Source organism: Acanthochromis polyacanthus, chromosome 13 (assembly GCF_021347895.1).
Source record: "Acanthochromis polyacanthus isolate Apoly-LR-REF ecotype Palm Island chromosome 13, KAUST_Apoly_ChrSc, whole genome shotgun sequence".
Taxonomy (NCBI): Eukaryota; Metazoa; Chordata; class Actinopteri; family Pomacentridae; genus Acanthochromis; species Acanthochromis polyacanthus.
In genome coordinates, this window is record NC_067125.1 from 25,349,143 (window position 1) to 25,367,015 (window position 17,873).

General features: G+C 35.5%; 1 protein-coding gene across 1 annotated transcript in view; it reads right to left on the minus strand.

Moving 5' to 3' along the window:
• prx (periaxin) overlaps nucleotides 1-17,873 on the minus strand; it is a 59,960-nt gene that overhangs the window by 18,232 nt on the left and 23,855 nt on the right. Inside the window, exons 4-7 of the mRNA XM_051958263.1 lie at nucleotides 11,954-12,009; nucleotides 5,787-5,891; nucleotides 2,352-2,477; nucleotides 626-785 (exon numbers count right to left, since the gene is read on the minus strand). Coding sequence (XP_051814223.1) covers nucleotides 626-785; nucleotides 2,352-2,477; nucleotides 5,787-5,891; nucleotides 11,954-12,009 — 447 coding nt within the window. The remainder of the gene's footprint in view (nucleotides 1-625; nucleotides 786-2,351; nucleotides 2,478-5,786; nucleotides 5,892-11,953; nucleotides 12,010-17,873) is intronic.

Genomic DNA, 17,873 nt, shown 5'->3' on the forward strand with positions numbered 1-17,873 from the left:
CAGCAGATACACTACAGTTCAAAAGTTTGCAGTCACTTAGAAATGTCCTTATTTTTCAAACAAAATCAGCTTTTTTCAATGAAGATGACATTAAACGAATCAGAAACACAGTCTAGGCATAGTTAATGTAGTAAATGACTATTCTAGCTGGAAACGGCTGATTTTTAATGGAATATCTCCATAGGGGTACAGAGGAACATTTCCAGCAACCATCACTCCTGTGTTCTAATGCTACATTGTGTTAGCTAATGGTGTTGAAAGGCTCATTGATGATTAGAAAACCCTTGTGCAGTTATGTTAGCAAATGGATAAAAGTGTGAGTTTTCATGGAAAGTGAGATGAAATTGTCTGGATGACCCCAAACTTTTGAACAGTAGTGTATTTGACAATTTTTAGACCCATTTTAAAATTTGTGAAAGTCACTTCCACCTTTCATGAATGTAATTCTTTGGAATTAATTTCATATATTTTATTCTGTAGTGTTTAAAATGGTTTCTAGTAGCCAAATAACAGAGTATCTTGATGAACAAAATATCAGCACTGGTTGGAAACTAAAGACACCACAGCTAAATCGTGACATGTTGTCATTTATTTCCCTGTTAGTACACAAGCTAACGGCAGGTACCTTGCTGTAGACTGAGGTGTTTAGCAGCTGGAGAGTCTTTGAGGACGTCTTTGACAAAGATGCCTCGTTCTCCTCCACCAGTCACACTGTAGCCGCTGGCTCCAGCCTCGGCCTCCGTCTCCACCACGATCTCCACCGACTTCGAGGCTTCCTCCGCACTCTGAGGCACACAAACACACTCAAATTTTAATAATATCCTCCAGATACTAGAGCATTTCATGTCCAATTTGCTGTTAATAATTCTAGTTAGTTTCCTCTCAGGCTAAGTTATGAAAACAGCAGCAGTAACAGGATAGCCGATGGTGAAACCGAAAAAATGGAAACTTTAAAGGCTCGTTTTTAATGAATAAATTCTCTGGTGTTGTTACTCTATTAAGTTTTAATTTAGTTGGTTGCATTGATAGGTTGTATAGTCCCTAAAGAAAAGTATTCAAATCTTTCCCGATAATTGCTTTTTCAATAACAAATGTTTTCCATTTTAAATGGGCTTTTTGACAAGAATTTGCTAAAAAGACTCTTTCATGCCAAAGTGAAATAGATCTTTACAAAGCAAAGTCACGTAATTAAACATATCAAATGTAAAATGTGCGTAAGTATTCACCCTGTTTAAGTCAGTATTTAGTCAGTCTGTAGGAGGTGTTTTCACTTTGAAATGAAAGAGTCTTTACCTGTAAATTCCGATCCAAAAATCCAAATCTAATAGACCATGATTCCCATTTTATTGCTTTTCAACACTGAATCACTGTCATTTTATTTATTTTTTTCTGACAAGCATTTACCAAAAAAAGACTCTTTTATGTCAAAGTGAAAACTGATATCTACAAAGTAATGGTTATTAATTGCAAATATAAATTAAGCGATTTCATAAGTTTCCACCCTTTTCAACTCAGCATTTAGCCAGTCCATAAAAGATGTTTTCACTTTGATATGAAAGAGTCTTTTATTGCAAATTGTAGTACAAAAGGCCAAATTTATCTGACCATGATTCCCTTTTATTGCTTTTCAACACTGAATTATCAACAGCTTATTTGTGTTTGACAAAAATTTACAAAAAAAAAAAACTCTATGCCAAAGTGAAAGCAAATTTCTTCAAGATAATGTCAAACAATTGCAAAAGTTTGCACATTCTCAGTATTTATTCGGCCTGTCTTCACTTTGACATGAAAGAGTCTTTTTTTATAAACTCTCATTCAAAATCCACAATTAATTGACCATTATTTAGCGGTAAAAAGCAATAAAAGAAGAAAACTTCCTTAGGAGGTGAATATGTTCTAACGGTATTGTAGCTTGTCTTTCCACTAAATTTAAACCATCACCTCTAAACTCCAGACAGCAGCTCGCATAACAACACAAATATTTCACTTTTTTCTTTTTTTTGTGCAGATTTAAAGCTGTTCTAGAAGCACAAGGGCACCAACACTGTTCTATAACTTGTTCTTCTTGCTTGACTGAGTGCAAAATCTAGTGTACGGTTCTTGTCACCTCACACTTCACTTCTGAATCCATTTTATCCATTAAGCTGTCAAGGAGGAAAGGTCATCCTATTCTTGGAGTACAGTCAGTGTTTCCAGACACCGATCAACAAAAAAAACACAGACTGAGAAAGGAAAAAGTGATTTTGTGTTCTAGTGTGCATCTTCTGTTGCATCCACTGTTTATGGTGAACAATCAGAGGAGACACTGGGATCTGTAGCGGCTAAAATAACAAAGATTTCACTTTACTTACCGTCTGTTCGTCTGTTGGCTCCGAGTCCATCTCTGGTTGGGCCAGTTGGCACGTCGACTCTCTTAGATGACTTCTTTTCTGACTCAACACCTGCTTCAACTCTGCATGAAGCTTTTCCTTCTGTACCTGCAGGAAACACAAATATACCACAAGGTGAGACGGTCTGCAGTGTAGGAGGACGTCATGATGCCACAAGAAAAGACAGAAAAACACGAGCAAAATTAACCAATCTCGGGTGGAAAAAGTGCCGTTTAAATCTCAGTTCTTAATCATGCATATGAAAGGTGAATCTTAGAGAATTAGAATTATTAATGAAATAAATAATAGTAGAAGAGGCTACAGTAAATTAACCCTGTAAAAAATTAATTAATTGATAAATACTACAGATAATAAAAATATTAAAAAATAAAATCATAAAAATAATATATGTTATTATATAAAAATATCTATATAGACAATTTTATTTTATTATATCTAATTTTATTTGTATTAATTATATATCATTGTTATAATTACATTTTTTATTTTTATATTTTTTTTAAACCAACAGTGGGCACATTTACTGTAACCTCTTTTACTAAGCAACAGTGAGTATTTTTTTTTAAATTATTTTGCTATTTTTATTTAAATTTTGTTATTGGTTTGTATTATTTTCTTCATTGCATGTTTGCTGTTATCCTGAAATGGTACAATTACACAACACTGATGACAGTTCTAATTTATTTGCTTAGATTAATTAATGATTTTTTAAAATTATTTTATTTTCCTTGTTCTAAAACAATAATCAAAGGAAGATTTTGGTTTGGCTGAAACAAACGATTTAATGTATTTCTTAAAATTCAGCTCAAAGACAAAGATGAACAATGCAATTTTCTGAAAGCTGCATTTGTGCGCAGCTGATATTATTACAATGTTAAATCAGTAACTTAAATGAAATATGGATTTGAATTAACTCCACATAAATGTGATTACAATTTTCATTTGGAAGTGTAATATTATTTTATTTAATACATTTATAAAAAAAGAAAACTAAAAAGATTAAACTCTGAATCCCGAAGTGCCCGCATTGCTCAGAAAAACCTAAAATATTACAATATAAGAGATGTGGAGACTAAAAAATAATAAAAAAGCGGTAAGATATAATTACAAAAAATAATTAAAATAAAATAAAAAAGACAGTTTTACTGGGGTAATATCACACAGATAATGAAATATTGCACCTGAAAAATGAGATAAAATTAAACCTAAATATTGCTCTTAACACATTAATGTCATAACAAACGTGTTATTTGATATCATAGAAAGCATAAAGCTAAAATTGTCCGTTTTCAACATGAAGCTACATTTGAAAGCTCAATAAAATCTCTTAATAGTTAAAATGTCCAATATTCAACCATGCAGTCCAAACTATCACATTACCAATGTCATAATAAAGTCATTTTGTTTGTCTTATTGTTAGCAGCTATGATTTAGCTTTATAACTAGTTAGTTTGCATCTAGCCTGTTTGCGACACAAACATTTGAAGCCTGCAGGCGTCGCTGCATCACGACAACAAACGGCCATTTTGTCCCACAAACTAAAGCTGCTAACGTTCTACTTTTCAACCCTGAATGAGGTAAACGGTGTTTACATCAGTCTTAAAACCTGCAGCTGGTTTCAGATCCACCACATTCACACGTTTTTTGTTGTCCAGTCACCTGCTGCTGCATGAAAAGGCCTCGACGGACGTTTGTGCTGATGTGGGAGAACTGAAAGCTTGTTTATGTGGCTGACAATGACCTCAGCAGATCAGGCCTCCACTATTGTGATCTGGTTTGTATGGACCCACTGGTCCAGTGCTGACTTCTCCTCTCTGAATGTGTTCAAACAACAATGTAGCTCGTAAAAATTTCAACATTTTCTGCAGCTCTGAGGGTCCTGAGGTCAATTTCCCTTCTCTGTTGGGTAAAGTTAGTCACACTGGCCTGCATACGTGAGGTTAATCCACATTATTATGAAACCACTGCAAATTATTAATCAGGTTTATCTCAGAGGTGAACTTCAGACACCCGTAGCGCATGTGAAGCTGTAAATTAGCTTAGCTTAGCATGAAAACTGGAAAATGAAGGCAACAGCTAGCATCATTCACACCGAATTTGGCAAAATCCACTCACTAGCATCTCAAAAACATGCCATATTATTGGTTTAAAGTGCACAAAATTCAAGTTTAAGCTCAGGTGAGTATATATTCAATGGATGGATACAGTTTAAGTGTGATATTAATCATGTAATAGTTCAGGAATAGAAGAAAAATGAAGGAATATTGACAAAAATTGCATTTCTTAAAAATTTAACATCATTTTACTGCCTTTTCATCATCACATCTATGTGTTTCTCCTGGTTAATCATCACATCTATGTATTTCTCCCAGTTAAAGGGATTAGTATACGGGATTTTGTAATGCATAGTGATGAATTTGTGGATTACTCGCCTCATCCTCCCTTCCAAGCCTGTAGCAGAACTCATACTGGGTGCAAAAACGTTAAAAACAACAAAAACTGGTGTTTGGTTTGTTCTTTCTGGGCTAAAGCTGCAACACAGTCTATAGGTATGAATGGCTCATTCAAAGGTAAACCATGGTTCTTATTTTCAGGTGATTATACACTAATGACAACAAAATTATCAATATATAATTTAATTTCTGCTAATAGATACCACTAAATCTAAACATTCTCCAGCACCACTTTATATGAACTACATCTCCTTTTTCAAACTAGAACAGCTCAGATTGATGAGGATGCCATTAATTCTGCAGGTATTTTGTCTGAAACTGAACTATTGAACCTCCTGGTGACAGTAGAGGAGAAGTTAATGGATCACCACAAGTCTGTTGGATTCACTGGTTGTTCAGGTCTTTCAGTCGGTTTAAGATAAGATAAACTTTGTTACAGCAGCTGGATACAGATGAGGCATTAAGGAAGCAGGACAAAAAATACAAAAGTACAATAAGGCTGAAAATGTACACATGGATAAGTACAGATATGATGGATGAAGTGCTCAGTTAAAGGACACAAAGGGGGATTATTGGTTGACATTAACTATCATTACTCTGACACAGCTAGTGTGGCTAAAAATGGAAAAAGAATTAAGGGGATTTAAAATAAAACCAAGAAAAATGTGCACCTTAAGTGAGCATATTACAGGTTTTCTACTTCAAAATGACTTTCCCTTTTAATGCAACTAATAAGAATAATGATCCGTGCAGTGTTGTTCTTTTCCTGTAAAACATCTCAAACTTTAGACTTTCATATTTTGATTTTTTTTTCCTTCTCCACATTCTGCAGAGTGTTCTTCCAAACTCCTTCATCCAGACTCTCAAACCTCCCTGGAGATGTGTCGTGTGAATGCTTCCTGCAGCTGTATTTGTGTATTTGTGTGTGTTTTGGGAGTCTCACCACTCTCTCTGGACTCTCCTGCTCGTCGGCGGCGCTGCTGTGAGGGTTTCTCTGCGGGGCGGAGGGGGATCTGCTAGACGGGGGCGACCGCCTCTTATCTTTTACCTGCACACAGAACAGGAGGCTCACTGGGCTGCAGCGTTGGGTGGAGTTTCACCCTTTAACTCAGAGGTGTCAAACTCATTCTAGTTCAAGGGTCACATTCGGCCCAGTTTACTCTCAAGTGACCAGTAAAATCACAGAATAATAGCCTATAAATAACCACAATTCCAAATGTTTCCTTTGTTTTAGTGCAATAAAGGTACGTTCTGAAAATGTTCACATTTAAGGAATTATCTTTTTGCAAAACATCATAAACAACCCGAAATTTCTGAAGAAAATTAAGTTCATTTTCAACAACATTATGCCTCAGTTTATCATTTACACATTACAACTTACAGATCAGTCTGTCTACAAAAAGGCACAAAACATTCAGTGACAGCTGTCTGGAACTGAATCATAGTATTTTATTTTGTGATCAAAATGACAAAAATCAGAAAAAAGACAAAAAGCAACAAACACGACAAAATATTACAAAAATGAGGCACAAAATGACAGAAATGAGATAAGAAACGAATCAAAAAAAGAAAACAATTGTACAAAAAAAGTTAAAAAGCGACAAAAAAAAGAAGAAATGTTACACAAATGACAAACAAGACAAAAACAAACAACAAAAAAGTGAGACAAAATATTAAAACAAAACAACAAAAACAATACAAAACAGCAAATAAAGCAAAACATAAAATGACAAATAGACAAAAAAAACACAAGCGAGAAAAAAGGAAACACAAAATGACAAAAACATGACAAAAAGACAAAAACAAGACAATATATTACAAAAACGAGACACAAAATGACAAAAAATGAGACAAATGACACGAAGCAAAACAAAAAAGAGACAAAAAAGTTAAACAAACAAAAAAATGGACAAAAATGAAACAAAAAGACAAAAAACAAACGAGATGAAAAGGAAACACAAAATGACAAAAGCACAAGACAAAAAACAAGACGATATATTACCAAAACGAGACACAAAACAACAAAAGCGAGAAACAAAATGACAAACAAATGAGAAAGGACACGAAGCAAAACAAAAAAGTTACAAAGAAAAAAATGGTCAAAAATGAAACAAAAAATGACAAAAAGAAAAAACAAGCGAGATGAAAAAGAAACAAAATGACAAAAAACATGACACGACAGAAGTCATGCAAAAAAAGGACAAAAACAAGACAAAATATTACAAAAATGAGACACAAAATGACAAAGGAACAATGACCAATCTAGCATTTTACTTTATGATCAAAACAACTTGTCATGGCCTAGATAATTATTTTAAATGTGTAGTTACACAATTTTACAGTCAATGTTGTATGTTTGAGCCTAACCCTGCTTTAACTCCTCTAGTGCGACTCTTTGTTCCTGTAGACCTAGCATTGTGAGGTGAGTTTTCTCACTGTCTTTCAGCTCCTACTGAGATGTTTATTTGCCGATTTTAACCTTCTGCTGCTCTGGTGAAGCTGCTCGGCCGAGGGAACTAGCTGGTTAATCTCCTGGCTGCATACGTACAGTGCAGCTCAGTAAACTTCCTCTGCATGAATAAAACACGACGGAGGAGCTGCACACTCGTTGCACGCTGAGCTTCTTCTGCTCTGTATGCCGGTCGGGCTTCTGCTAGCATCCACTTAACATGTGGATGTGCTCATCTCACGCTGCTGGATTAAATATGAATCAGGTATTGATCACAAACTGAACTGTCAAAACACTGAAGGGCCGCGAAAAATAGACTTTATTTCTGAGGAACCTGGACCTGATTCATGTCCTCAGATGACCGACGCTCCTGCTTCTAGTTTTAAGAGTTTCTTCTTCATCTTGTTTGAGTTTCTTCTTGGAACTGCGAAAGAAGCTGAAGGAGAAAATTAAACATTTTTCTCCCTTGGTGAATATAGGCTTCTGTAAATGAAACGATAAATTAAACTCTCACTGACCTACTTTATTTCATTTCACCTGATTATAATCCACCAGAACTTATTTCTATTATCACGGCTGACTTTAATTTGCGGTGAATCCGATTCCACAGAGCTTTTTTCTCTCTTTTAGTTAGGTTCTTTTCCTTCTTATCCCCTTTCTGAAGATGATACACTACCAGTCAAAAGTCTGGACACACCTTCTCATTCATTGTTTTTTCTTTATTTCGATGAGTATTTATATTGTAGATTCTCGCTGAAGGCATCAAAACTATGAATGAACACATATGGAATTATGTAGTAAACAAAGAAAATGTGAAATGAGTCAAAACATGTTTTATATTTTAGATTCTTCAAAGCAGTAACCCTTTGTTTTGAACACTCTTGGCATTCTCTGGATTAGCTTCATGAGGGAGAACCTGAAATGGTTTTCCAACAGTCTTAAAGGAGTTCCCAGAGATGCTGAGCACGTGTTGGACCTTTATGTCTTCTTCACTCTGTGGTCCATCTCATCTCATCTCAAACCATCTGGATTGGGTTTAGGTCAGGTGACTGTGGAGGCCAGGTCATCTGATGCAGCACTCCATCATCTTCTTCTTGGTCAGATAGTCCTTCCACAGCCTGGAGGTGTGTTTGGGGTCGTTGTCCTGTTGAAGAATAAATGACGGTCCAACTGAACGGGATGGCATGTCGCTGCAGGATGCTGTGGTAGCCATGCTGGTTCAGTGTTCCTTCAATTTGGAATAAATCCCCAACAGTGTCACCAGCAAAACACCCCCACACCATCACACCTCCTCCTCCATGCTTCACAATGGGAACCATACATGTTGAGACCATCCGTTCACCTTTTCTGTGTCACGCAAAGACCCAGCAGGTGGAACCAAAGATCTTAAATTTGGACTCAGACCATAGCACAGATTTCCACTGGTCTGATGTCCATTCCTTGTGTTTCTTGGCTCAAACAAATCTCTTCTGCTTGTTGCTTTTCCTTAGTAGTGGTTTCTTAGCATCTATTTGATCATAAAGGCCTGATTGGTTCAGTCTCCTCTGAACAGTTGTAGAGATGTGTGTGGTACTAGAACTCGGTGTGGCATTTATCTGGGCTTTAATCTGAGGTGCTGTTAACTTGCCATTTCTGAGGCTGGAGACTCGGATGAACTTCTCCTCAGCACCAGAGGTGACTCTTGGTCTTCCTTTTCTAGAGCGGTCCTCGTGAGCCAGTTTGGTTGTAGGGCATGATGGTTTTTGCAGCTGCACTTGGGGATACATTCAAAGTTTTTGCAATTTTCCGGACTGACTGACCTTCAGCTCTTAAAGTATTGATGGACTGTGGTTTGTCTTTACTTAGCTGATTGGTTCTTGCCATCATATGGATTCTAACAGTTAAACAGGGCTGTCAACTGTGTACCAACCAGACTTCTGCACAACACAACTGATGGTCCCAACCCCATTTAGAGGGCAAGATATTTCACAAATTAACCTTGACAAGGCACACCTGTGAAATGGAAACCATTTCAGGGGACTACCTCATGAAGCTCATCCAGAGTATGGCAGGAGTTTGCAAAGAAGTAATCAAAGCAAATTGCAGCAATTTTAAGGAACCTAAAAACTAAAACATGCTTTAATTTATTTTCTGCTTTCTTGTTTACTACATAATTTTATATGTGTTCATTCAAAGTTTTGTGCCTTCAATGAGAATCTACAATGAAAATAAAGAAAAACCATTGAATGAGAAGGTGTGTGCAAACTTCTGACTTTTGCTTCATGAACTTTTTCATAAATAAATCTGTAAAAACCTAATGTAACTGCAAATTTCATCTCAAACTATAAACTTGAGGCCTAAGATGGTAAGATATGCAATAACTTTGCATTTTTGCTCTTCAGTTTAGATGTTAAACTGCATTTTGTTTCCTTGTTTTCTGTGCATTTACAAATCTGATTATTCCTTCCTGTAAAATAAAGTTATTATGCTTCGTCGACTGAATTCTCTCCTATCATATCACTCACTGGGTGGAAATAATCTAAACACATACTTTTGCAGCCCGCAAACATTAAAGCCTGAACGATAAACCATCCTGTTTATGAGGTGCATCGAAAGTAACACACAGCTCTCTTCATAAAAGTGTAATAATGCACTAAATGTGAAATACATGTGCAGCTTGACGTTGTCAGTAAAACACTACTGCTGTGCTCCATAACCAGCATCTGTCCACGCTCGTTTCAGTCATCAAACTGCGATCACATAAAGAGTTGCTCCGCTGAGTTAAAGTGTTGTTACTGTGTGAACGCTCATGTGGAAAAAACGACTGGAAGCTGCTGATTTTTACAACATATTTGAACGAGCAAACATTGGATTTTCTGTGCCCAAAGAAATAAAGATGAAGATCATAAAGTCAAACAAATGGCACAGCTTTTCTAACATTTTCTCTCAACTGTGCAATAATCCTGTGTCCACCAGGACCACAGCCTCCCTTCTATAGGACATTATTTGTTGTTATTTTTATTATACCGTATTTAGACTTTTTAATACTCTTTTATTGTACCAGCATCATCTGTTTTTTTCTTGGCCTTATTGCAGCTTATTTCTTCTTTTTCCTTACTTTTCAACATGTGTAAGCGACTGGATACCTTCAAGTTCTCCAAGTGGATTGAATAAAGTATCTATATAGAATTTCTTTGTTAAATACCAGCACGATTTCGTGCCTTATTTCTTCCATCAGCACGATTTGGATGTTATTTTACAGATTATATCTCCTTATTTTTCTTAAATATAGCATGTGTGGACTGCTGGATACCTTGATAACCCCCAAATCTAAATTCCATCCATCCATCCATTATCATCCATCCATTCAACCATCCAGCTATCATCCATCCATCCATCCATCCATCCATCCATCCAATATCATCCATCCATCCATTTCAAACTGGTGAATACTGACTGAGTTGACCATATGGGAGATCATAGGTGACAGTTTCTGAGTGACAAGCTTTTAAAGAAGGTGGGGTCATGTTCATTTTTGTGCCGTTTTCTTTGCACCAATCTGTGGATCAATGTTTGAAGTGCCATAACTTGTAAACGTAGCTGGAGTCCTGACATGTTACAGATTCATTGAAATGTACTGTACATGTTGTCTTCAATGGTACAGGACTACTAGTTGGAAAATTGTGATCTTTAAAACATTTCATTACACTTCCAGTTGGGACATTACTGTAGTAGTTTCACCATCAGACCAGCTCAATGCATGTTCAGATATTGGCCATAAATGCAAAAAAAAATGGATAAATGTAATTTTTTTTCTCATAAAATGTCTCTGACTGGCACCATACTCTTCATTTTAAAGCTCACATTGGTGTCAATCAACTTCTTAGGGTGAAAAATAAAGGTTTTATGGTTGTTGGAATATCAGCGTAGACATAGAAACATTGATATTTTTGGCTAAAGTTTCGCCATCATATAGCTGGTTTGTTTTATTCTATCAGAGCAAGGCTGTACCGTTGAAGACCACATGTACATATCAATGAACCTGCAACATTTCAGGACTCCAGCTACATTATTTCTCAAGTTATGGCTCTTCAAACTTCGATCCACAGATTGGCAACAAGAAATCAACATGACCCCACCTTCTTTAAGAGTTTTAACTCAATAACTAATGTTACCTATGAGCCCAGATTTTTTACATGTCAACTGAATCAATAGTCAACACTTTTTAAAAAAAAAAAAAAGCAGTCAAATTGAAGATGGGGCATTCGATGAATAAAGGTGGAATGACCCAACTTCATATCCATAAAATATGAATCAAGAGTTCCACAGTAGCTGCCAATGACTAGAAACTCCTTAAGAAGTGACAAATTGAACTTTTCTTCTACAAACGTCTGAAATTTAGGTTCCCATGTTCTCCAAATGACTCAGTAAGGCTTTCAGAATCCATATTTTGGATGCCAATGAATTTGGTGAGGAGAAATCATCTATAAATGGCATAGATTCAAACAAATTTGTCCAAGATTGGTAGCAAGCAACTGAAGCAAGAAAAAGTCTCCAAGAAGACCAAATTTCATCCCAGGATCTGCCAGTAACTCTAGCAACTGTTGGTGTTGAGTATCTTTCTTGTTAACTTTGGTGTCGTGACAGTTTTCTATATATTTGTTTGTTTCTTTTTTACATACGGCTGGATCTCTGCTCTGGTTGAAAACATGGCTGTCCTCTTGGTCTCTGTCAGAGTCTGAAACACACAAAGAAACATTAATAATGTTAATGCTTTTCTCTTTAGACGTCAGGAAAGTGTTGCTCATTCTTCGAGTCTTTGTCAAACAACATAAAAGGATGAAAGTGGAAATCCAGTTCCTGTATTTACTCCGCTGATCTTCTTGCAGATAAAAGTCCATAAACACGAGTAGCCAAATCTGCCCAGTAACTTCAGGATCCTTTAAAGAGGAGAAAAATGGATCGAAGTAGGAAAGGAAGTTAATTGTTCTGCAAGAGCTTTGACGGATTTGTGTGTTCGCTTTCATATATTTTCTATTGTTCAGTCTGTCAGTGTTTTAATAAAGCATCACAGTTAATAACTTCTAGAGGAAAAGAAGATGGGAAAATGTCCAGGGATTGATAGAACACCTAAAAACCTGTGTTCAGAATTTGTTTATTCAAGTACATAATAAATAAATAAAATCCCAAAGAAAATAATATCAAATCTGTATTTTCTTTACATTTCGCAGCACTGCACAAATATTTACCTGAAGTTCAGAAAAGCCTTTATTGGAAAGTGAGTTCCAGTACTAACCGTTATGACACAGTTAAAGCGTCTTCTACTAAATTTTTTAATATGTTTGCCAATTTAAAAATCTATGATTGTAATTATGAAAGAAATAAATGTTTTAAAATCTGTTAAATATTCTGAAAGTATTGTTGGAAAAAACCTTTTTCTGTAAATAATGAGCTTAAAAACTTGACTGCACATTTGTTTTGCAAATGTAAAATAGTATCAGGAACTGAAAATCACAAAGAAAAAAAAGTGCTTTCTTTAGCAATAAATAAAATAAAATTAAAACATGGTTGGTTCAACCAGATTTTTTTTAAAAAAACAACTTAAAAATTAATATCAAATTTATGTAATTTAATGACATTGGCTTAATTTAATTTTTTAAATGTTTGCTTGCGTTTATAATTATGGAAACGATAATAAATATCATGGTTCGAGTCAGATGTGAAAAAAAATTAAAAATCATGAAAACACTGTTGGAACAACTCGTTTTTGAATAATCAGCACAAAACTTTGAGTGCACAATAAATTTCTGCAGATTTGTTTTGCAAACTGAAACGTGAAATAAAATCAGGAGTGGTTTTAGAAAATGCTGCTTAGTGGACATTTGATTACATAAAGCTCTGAGTATGTGAAGGAGGACAGCCGCCACCAGCGACATGCCAGCAAAACATAACGGTGTCATGTGACGCTAAATTAGCCTCTGTAGCGTGCTTACGAAAATGTAACGTCAGGCATTGGTGTCAGGCCCGAGCATATGGAGCTGCAGGCTCTGATATGGAGGCATGAGGCCTCCGGCGGTCTTCACATTCTTTCCGTCGACTCGGTCGTTCCTTCACACCAGCTGGTCGGGTTCAAACCGTCTGCACAAGCCTCCATCCACACTCTGAGGGAACCAACTAGACAAATCTTTGCACAATAAACCTCAATTTGATGGACGTCATTGGCACTAAAAAGTGGAAAATGTGGGTATAAAGGTGTGATATATTCAGCAGCTGAAGCTTCACGTCACCTCAGGACAAGGAGGACTCCATATAAGTAAAAAGAGCAGAGTTGGATATAAAGTTTGAGCTCATCATCTTGAACTGAATCCCAGTGAAACAGACTCTCTGCATTTCAAAAGATGCTGCAAAAAATGAACAAGTTAAGCTTCTTACTGTCTGTAACCTGCAGCAGTGACGCAGTAGAAATCTGCTTTATTTATGTGCCATTGCAGCAAGTTTCCACCTTTACTTCTCAGATGGTGCACAAACATTAGGAACCACTAAAAACAGAAATCAGCAGAGATCATGACGCTGTTGCATGTAAACTGTGGAAACAAACTACTTTAAACCAGACTGAGAGTCGACCGCTGACCTGATTCTGCCGTTTTTCTTCCACATGCTTTGATTCTGACATGTGAGGCCGTCAGACTGTTTTCATAAGAGTTTGATATTCGGCTCACATCGTCCACCTGCTCGCCACAAACAGCTGATCTAAGCTGGAAAAGCAGTAACGAAGCAGCAGGAACCACTGAAGTTAAGCGTTTGGTACACTCACTATAAAATGCAGGTTTAGTTCAGAAACTTACAGAACAGAAAGTCTGAAACAAGAAACTGTCTATCAGAATGCTCAAACAGTTTTAGTGTGAATTCATAGCTGCAGGGTAAAGACTCTACAGATTTAAAGAAAAATCCAGTCACAGCATTGTTAGGATGAGTTGGGTTGAGGTAATAATGTTGGCATTTCTGCTAATTTAAACTGATATTTGAACGTTAGTCGATTTAAACCTCATTTCAAGTTGAGGGAACTTAAAATTTGATTTCATGTCCTTCCTACTTAACACTGGAGCAACCTTATTTTCAAAGTGCATGACACCGAAACATCCTTTAAACAACACAGAAATATTTTTTGGAATAACTCAACTTTCGGTGAATAATCAACCTAAAAGCTAAAAACTAAAGTCAAGTTGAGGTAAATTTGAAGAAATTGGTTCTAAAACGATGTTTAACTTTAAATTGAATTCAGGGTTTTGGTTCCTAACAAAAAAAATTCAGGTAATTTAATTTTTAAAATGTTTGCCAACTTAAAAACCCGTGCTCATGATTATGGCATTTAGGGAAATAACATTATAACATCTTTTAAATATTATGGAAATGTCAGGAGGAATAACTACATTTTTATGAACAATCAACATCAAAACTGAATTCAAGCTGAGGTAACTTAATGTTGAGTTTCCTCAATTTATTTACTTTTTTTTTTTTTAATTTACCAACTAAAAACCTCAGAAAAAAAAAAACACTAAAAATTTTTTTTAACCTTGAAATTGTAGTTGGAACAACTTGACTTTTATTATAATCAACTATATATTATAATAATCAGCTAAAAAGCCTAAGCCCAGACTGAAGATGAGGTAACTTAATGAAATTAGCTTGAGAACTTCATGTTTCTTCACTGTGAGGTCAGGAATTCCGCTTTCCTCAATGTGACATGAGGCATTTAGTTACAAAACAGCAAAAATAAGTAGATAATAAACTAATAGATAAATTACAATTTTAAAATAAATAAATATTCAACATGGCAATAATAGTTGAAACAATTAGATTTTTTTTTACATTTTTAATTAATTATTTTTAAATCAATAATCCACTTAAAAACCTAAAGTCAAGATGAGGTCACTTAACAAAAATAGCCTGGTATTTAAGTATGAAACAGCTAAATAAATACATATTAAAATGGAAATACTAGCTGGAACAACTTGATTTTTTTACTTTCTAATTTGATGCAATTTATTTATTCAATGATCCGCCTACAAGCCTAAACTAAAGATGAAGTAACTAAATGAATTTCTTTTTTATACACTACCTATAACCCTACTTCATTAACATTTAAGTCGTTTATTTTTCTTTTTAAATTAATGTGAATTGTAATTATAGTCGCTGAATACACAACACTGAAAAAAAAAATCTTTGAAATATTATAGAAATACCAGTTGAAACAGCTGGATTTTAATGAATAAATATTCAACCTGGAAATACTAGTTGAATCAGCTTGATTTTTTTTTTTATGAATAATCAACTTAAATACTTGTTTCTATGCTACCATCATTCAGTAAATGGTAAATAAAAATACATTTGATTGTAAAGGAAAACCTGCTTCCTCTGACTCAACACAGTTTGTTGGTTGAACATATTTTTCTTCAGAAGTTGGCTGAACTCAATAAGTTTATCCAGAGCAAATGATGTCTGTTTAAATGATGAACAGAGTCCTGTCAATAGGAATTATTTGAAAGACTTCATTACTGACTAAATGTGTGGAAGCTCAGTTCAGGAATCCCTCCTCATTGTGATCTCTGTTTTAGGGGAGTGAATGTCGGGTGGTGTCAGCTGGACGTGGAGCTGTCCGGGCGGGTCGGAGCTATCGGGTGTCTAACGGGTCACATAGCAGACATTCACTACAGAATAGATGAAGCTCTGGAGACACTTTAGACAAGACCGATACCATCTGAAGTGATGAGACATGAAGAGTAGCAGGATTCATAACACACGACTCCACTCAGAGCTATTTGTTTGTCCTGCCTCATGACACATAAAAATCTACTTTTTCACACTGAGATTCATAATTTTGACAGAAAATGTGCCAGACAATGAAGTTTTGTCCACCAGCTCATCAAGTGGACATTCAGCTGACCACATCAAAGCTTTCTGACTAATATTTCTGCGCTGAGTGACTCATATTTTATTACTTTCAGCAGCGACAGGTGCAGCTCCACACTGAAGGCTGCAAGAGGCACTCAGAGTATAAAGGAGCAGCTGTGCTGCATTAAAATAGAGCGTAAATAGCTGCACAGAAATCATCGTCTCCCCTGTCAGAATGGTAGTTTTTAGATAAAAAAAATATAGAACTTTTATCATCAGTATTAATCTGCAATACTACTTTTATCAATAGCTTGTGCAACATCAGTGGTTGTATCATGTGTAGCATTTTATTTTATGTGAAATATTCTCATTTCTCAGCTGTAATATTTCAGTTTAATGTGTAATAATTCATTATGATTTGCAGCATTCTGATTATACGTGCAATATTTCACTTTCATGTACAGGATTGTTGCTATATCTCAAATTTTTCAGGTGCAATCTTTCATTTTCATGTTATATTACTTATTACATCTGGATAATTGCCAGCATTAATTTATATTGTTCTATTCCATTCTATAGCTTATTAATTCTATTTCATGCATGTATCACATGTATCACACTTTTTCTTATTGCTTTTCTACTTTTAAGGCGATCAATTTCTTATGTTATGTCGTTTTGGGTTTTTTGAGCGATACCCGGCACAAAAGCTTCCTTCAGGATTAATGAAGTTTTATCACATCTTAAACTGCGGGTAGCTGAATATTAAACATTCAAATGAAAGTTCTAATTAAATTAATGTTTTTCATCTTTGAATTTGAGCTGGAAACTGAGAAAAACAGTAAATCAGTTTTAAAATCTCATGGTTTAAGTTTGGAAAAAGCATCTCAGCGATATCTGGCACAGGAATTTCCTTCAGGACAGAAAGTTTTAACTTTTATGTTTTTTTTAAAAATCCAAATGAAAATTTACCTCACCTATGAAGGAGAAAGCACAATATTGCAGGTATAAAGCACCAACAAGGTCAGCTGCAGCTAAATTTGCACAAAACTTTGGCTTAAGATTTAAATTTCAGCTTTAAACTACAGCTTTCATATTAAGCTTGAACCTTTAGCCTTAAATTTCAGCTTTAAACTGCAGCTTTAAACTGCAGCTCTGTGTGGCAGCAGACGGACGGACGGACGGCAGCAGGTGGAACTCCCTGGATGGAGCTGAGGAATGGAGGGAAGGAGGAGGTGAAGATTTGAAATGCCTGCAGCTCGTCTTATTATAGGTCAGTTTAACATGTGCAGACCTCCACTGATCAACCTGCTGCTCTAGTGGTGTCCTGAGGAGGTATTTTTAACGATAATGAAAAGCTTAATGTTTGTCAACACATCAGAACAGAGCCTTGTAGATTATTTTAAAGTACATTTCCAACATGCAACATCTTCATCAGCAAATATTTCAACTTCATTTCAGAGAAATTTACCTTCAGTTCAGTGTATTATAATAAGTAAATTAGCGGTTTACTTTTGTGATTTCTATCAAGGTGAATTTACTTTAAACAGGTGTCCTGATTTTGGCAAAAATGAGGTTTCCTGCACTTTTAGCATTGTGTGTTTTTTCTGATCTTTGTGCTTCAACTCAGTCGCTGTTTTCTTTCTGTAAGATTACAGAGCAAAGAAAAGGGAAAAAAAATACGTCTGATGACAACAGTGAGGTTTTCATTTC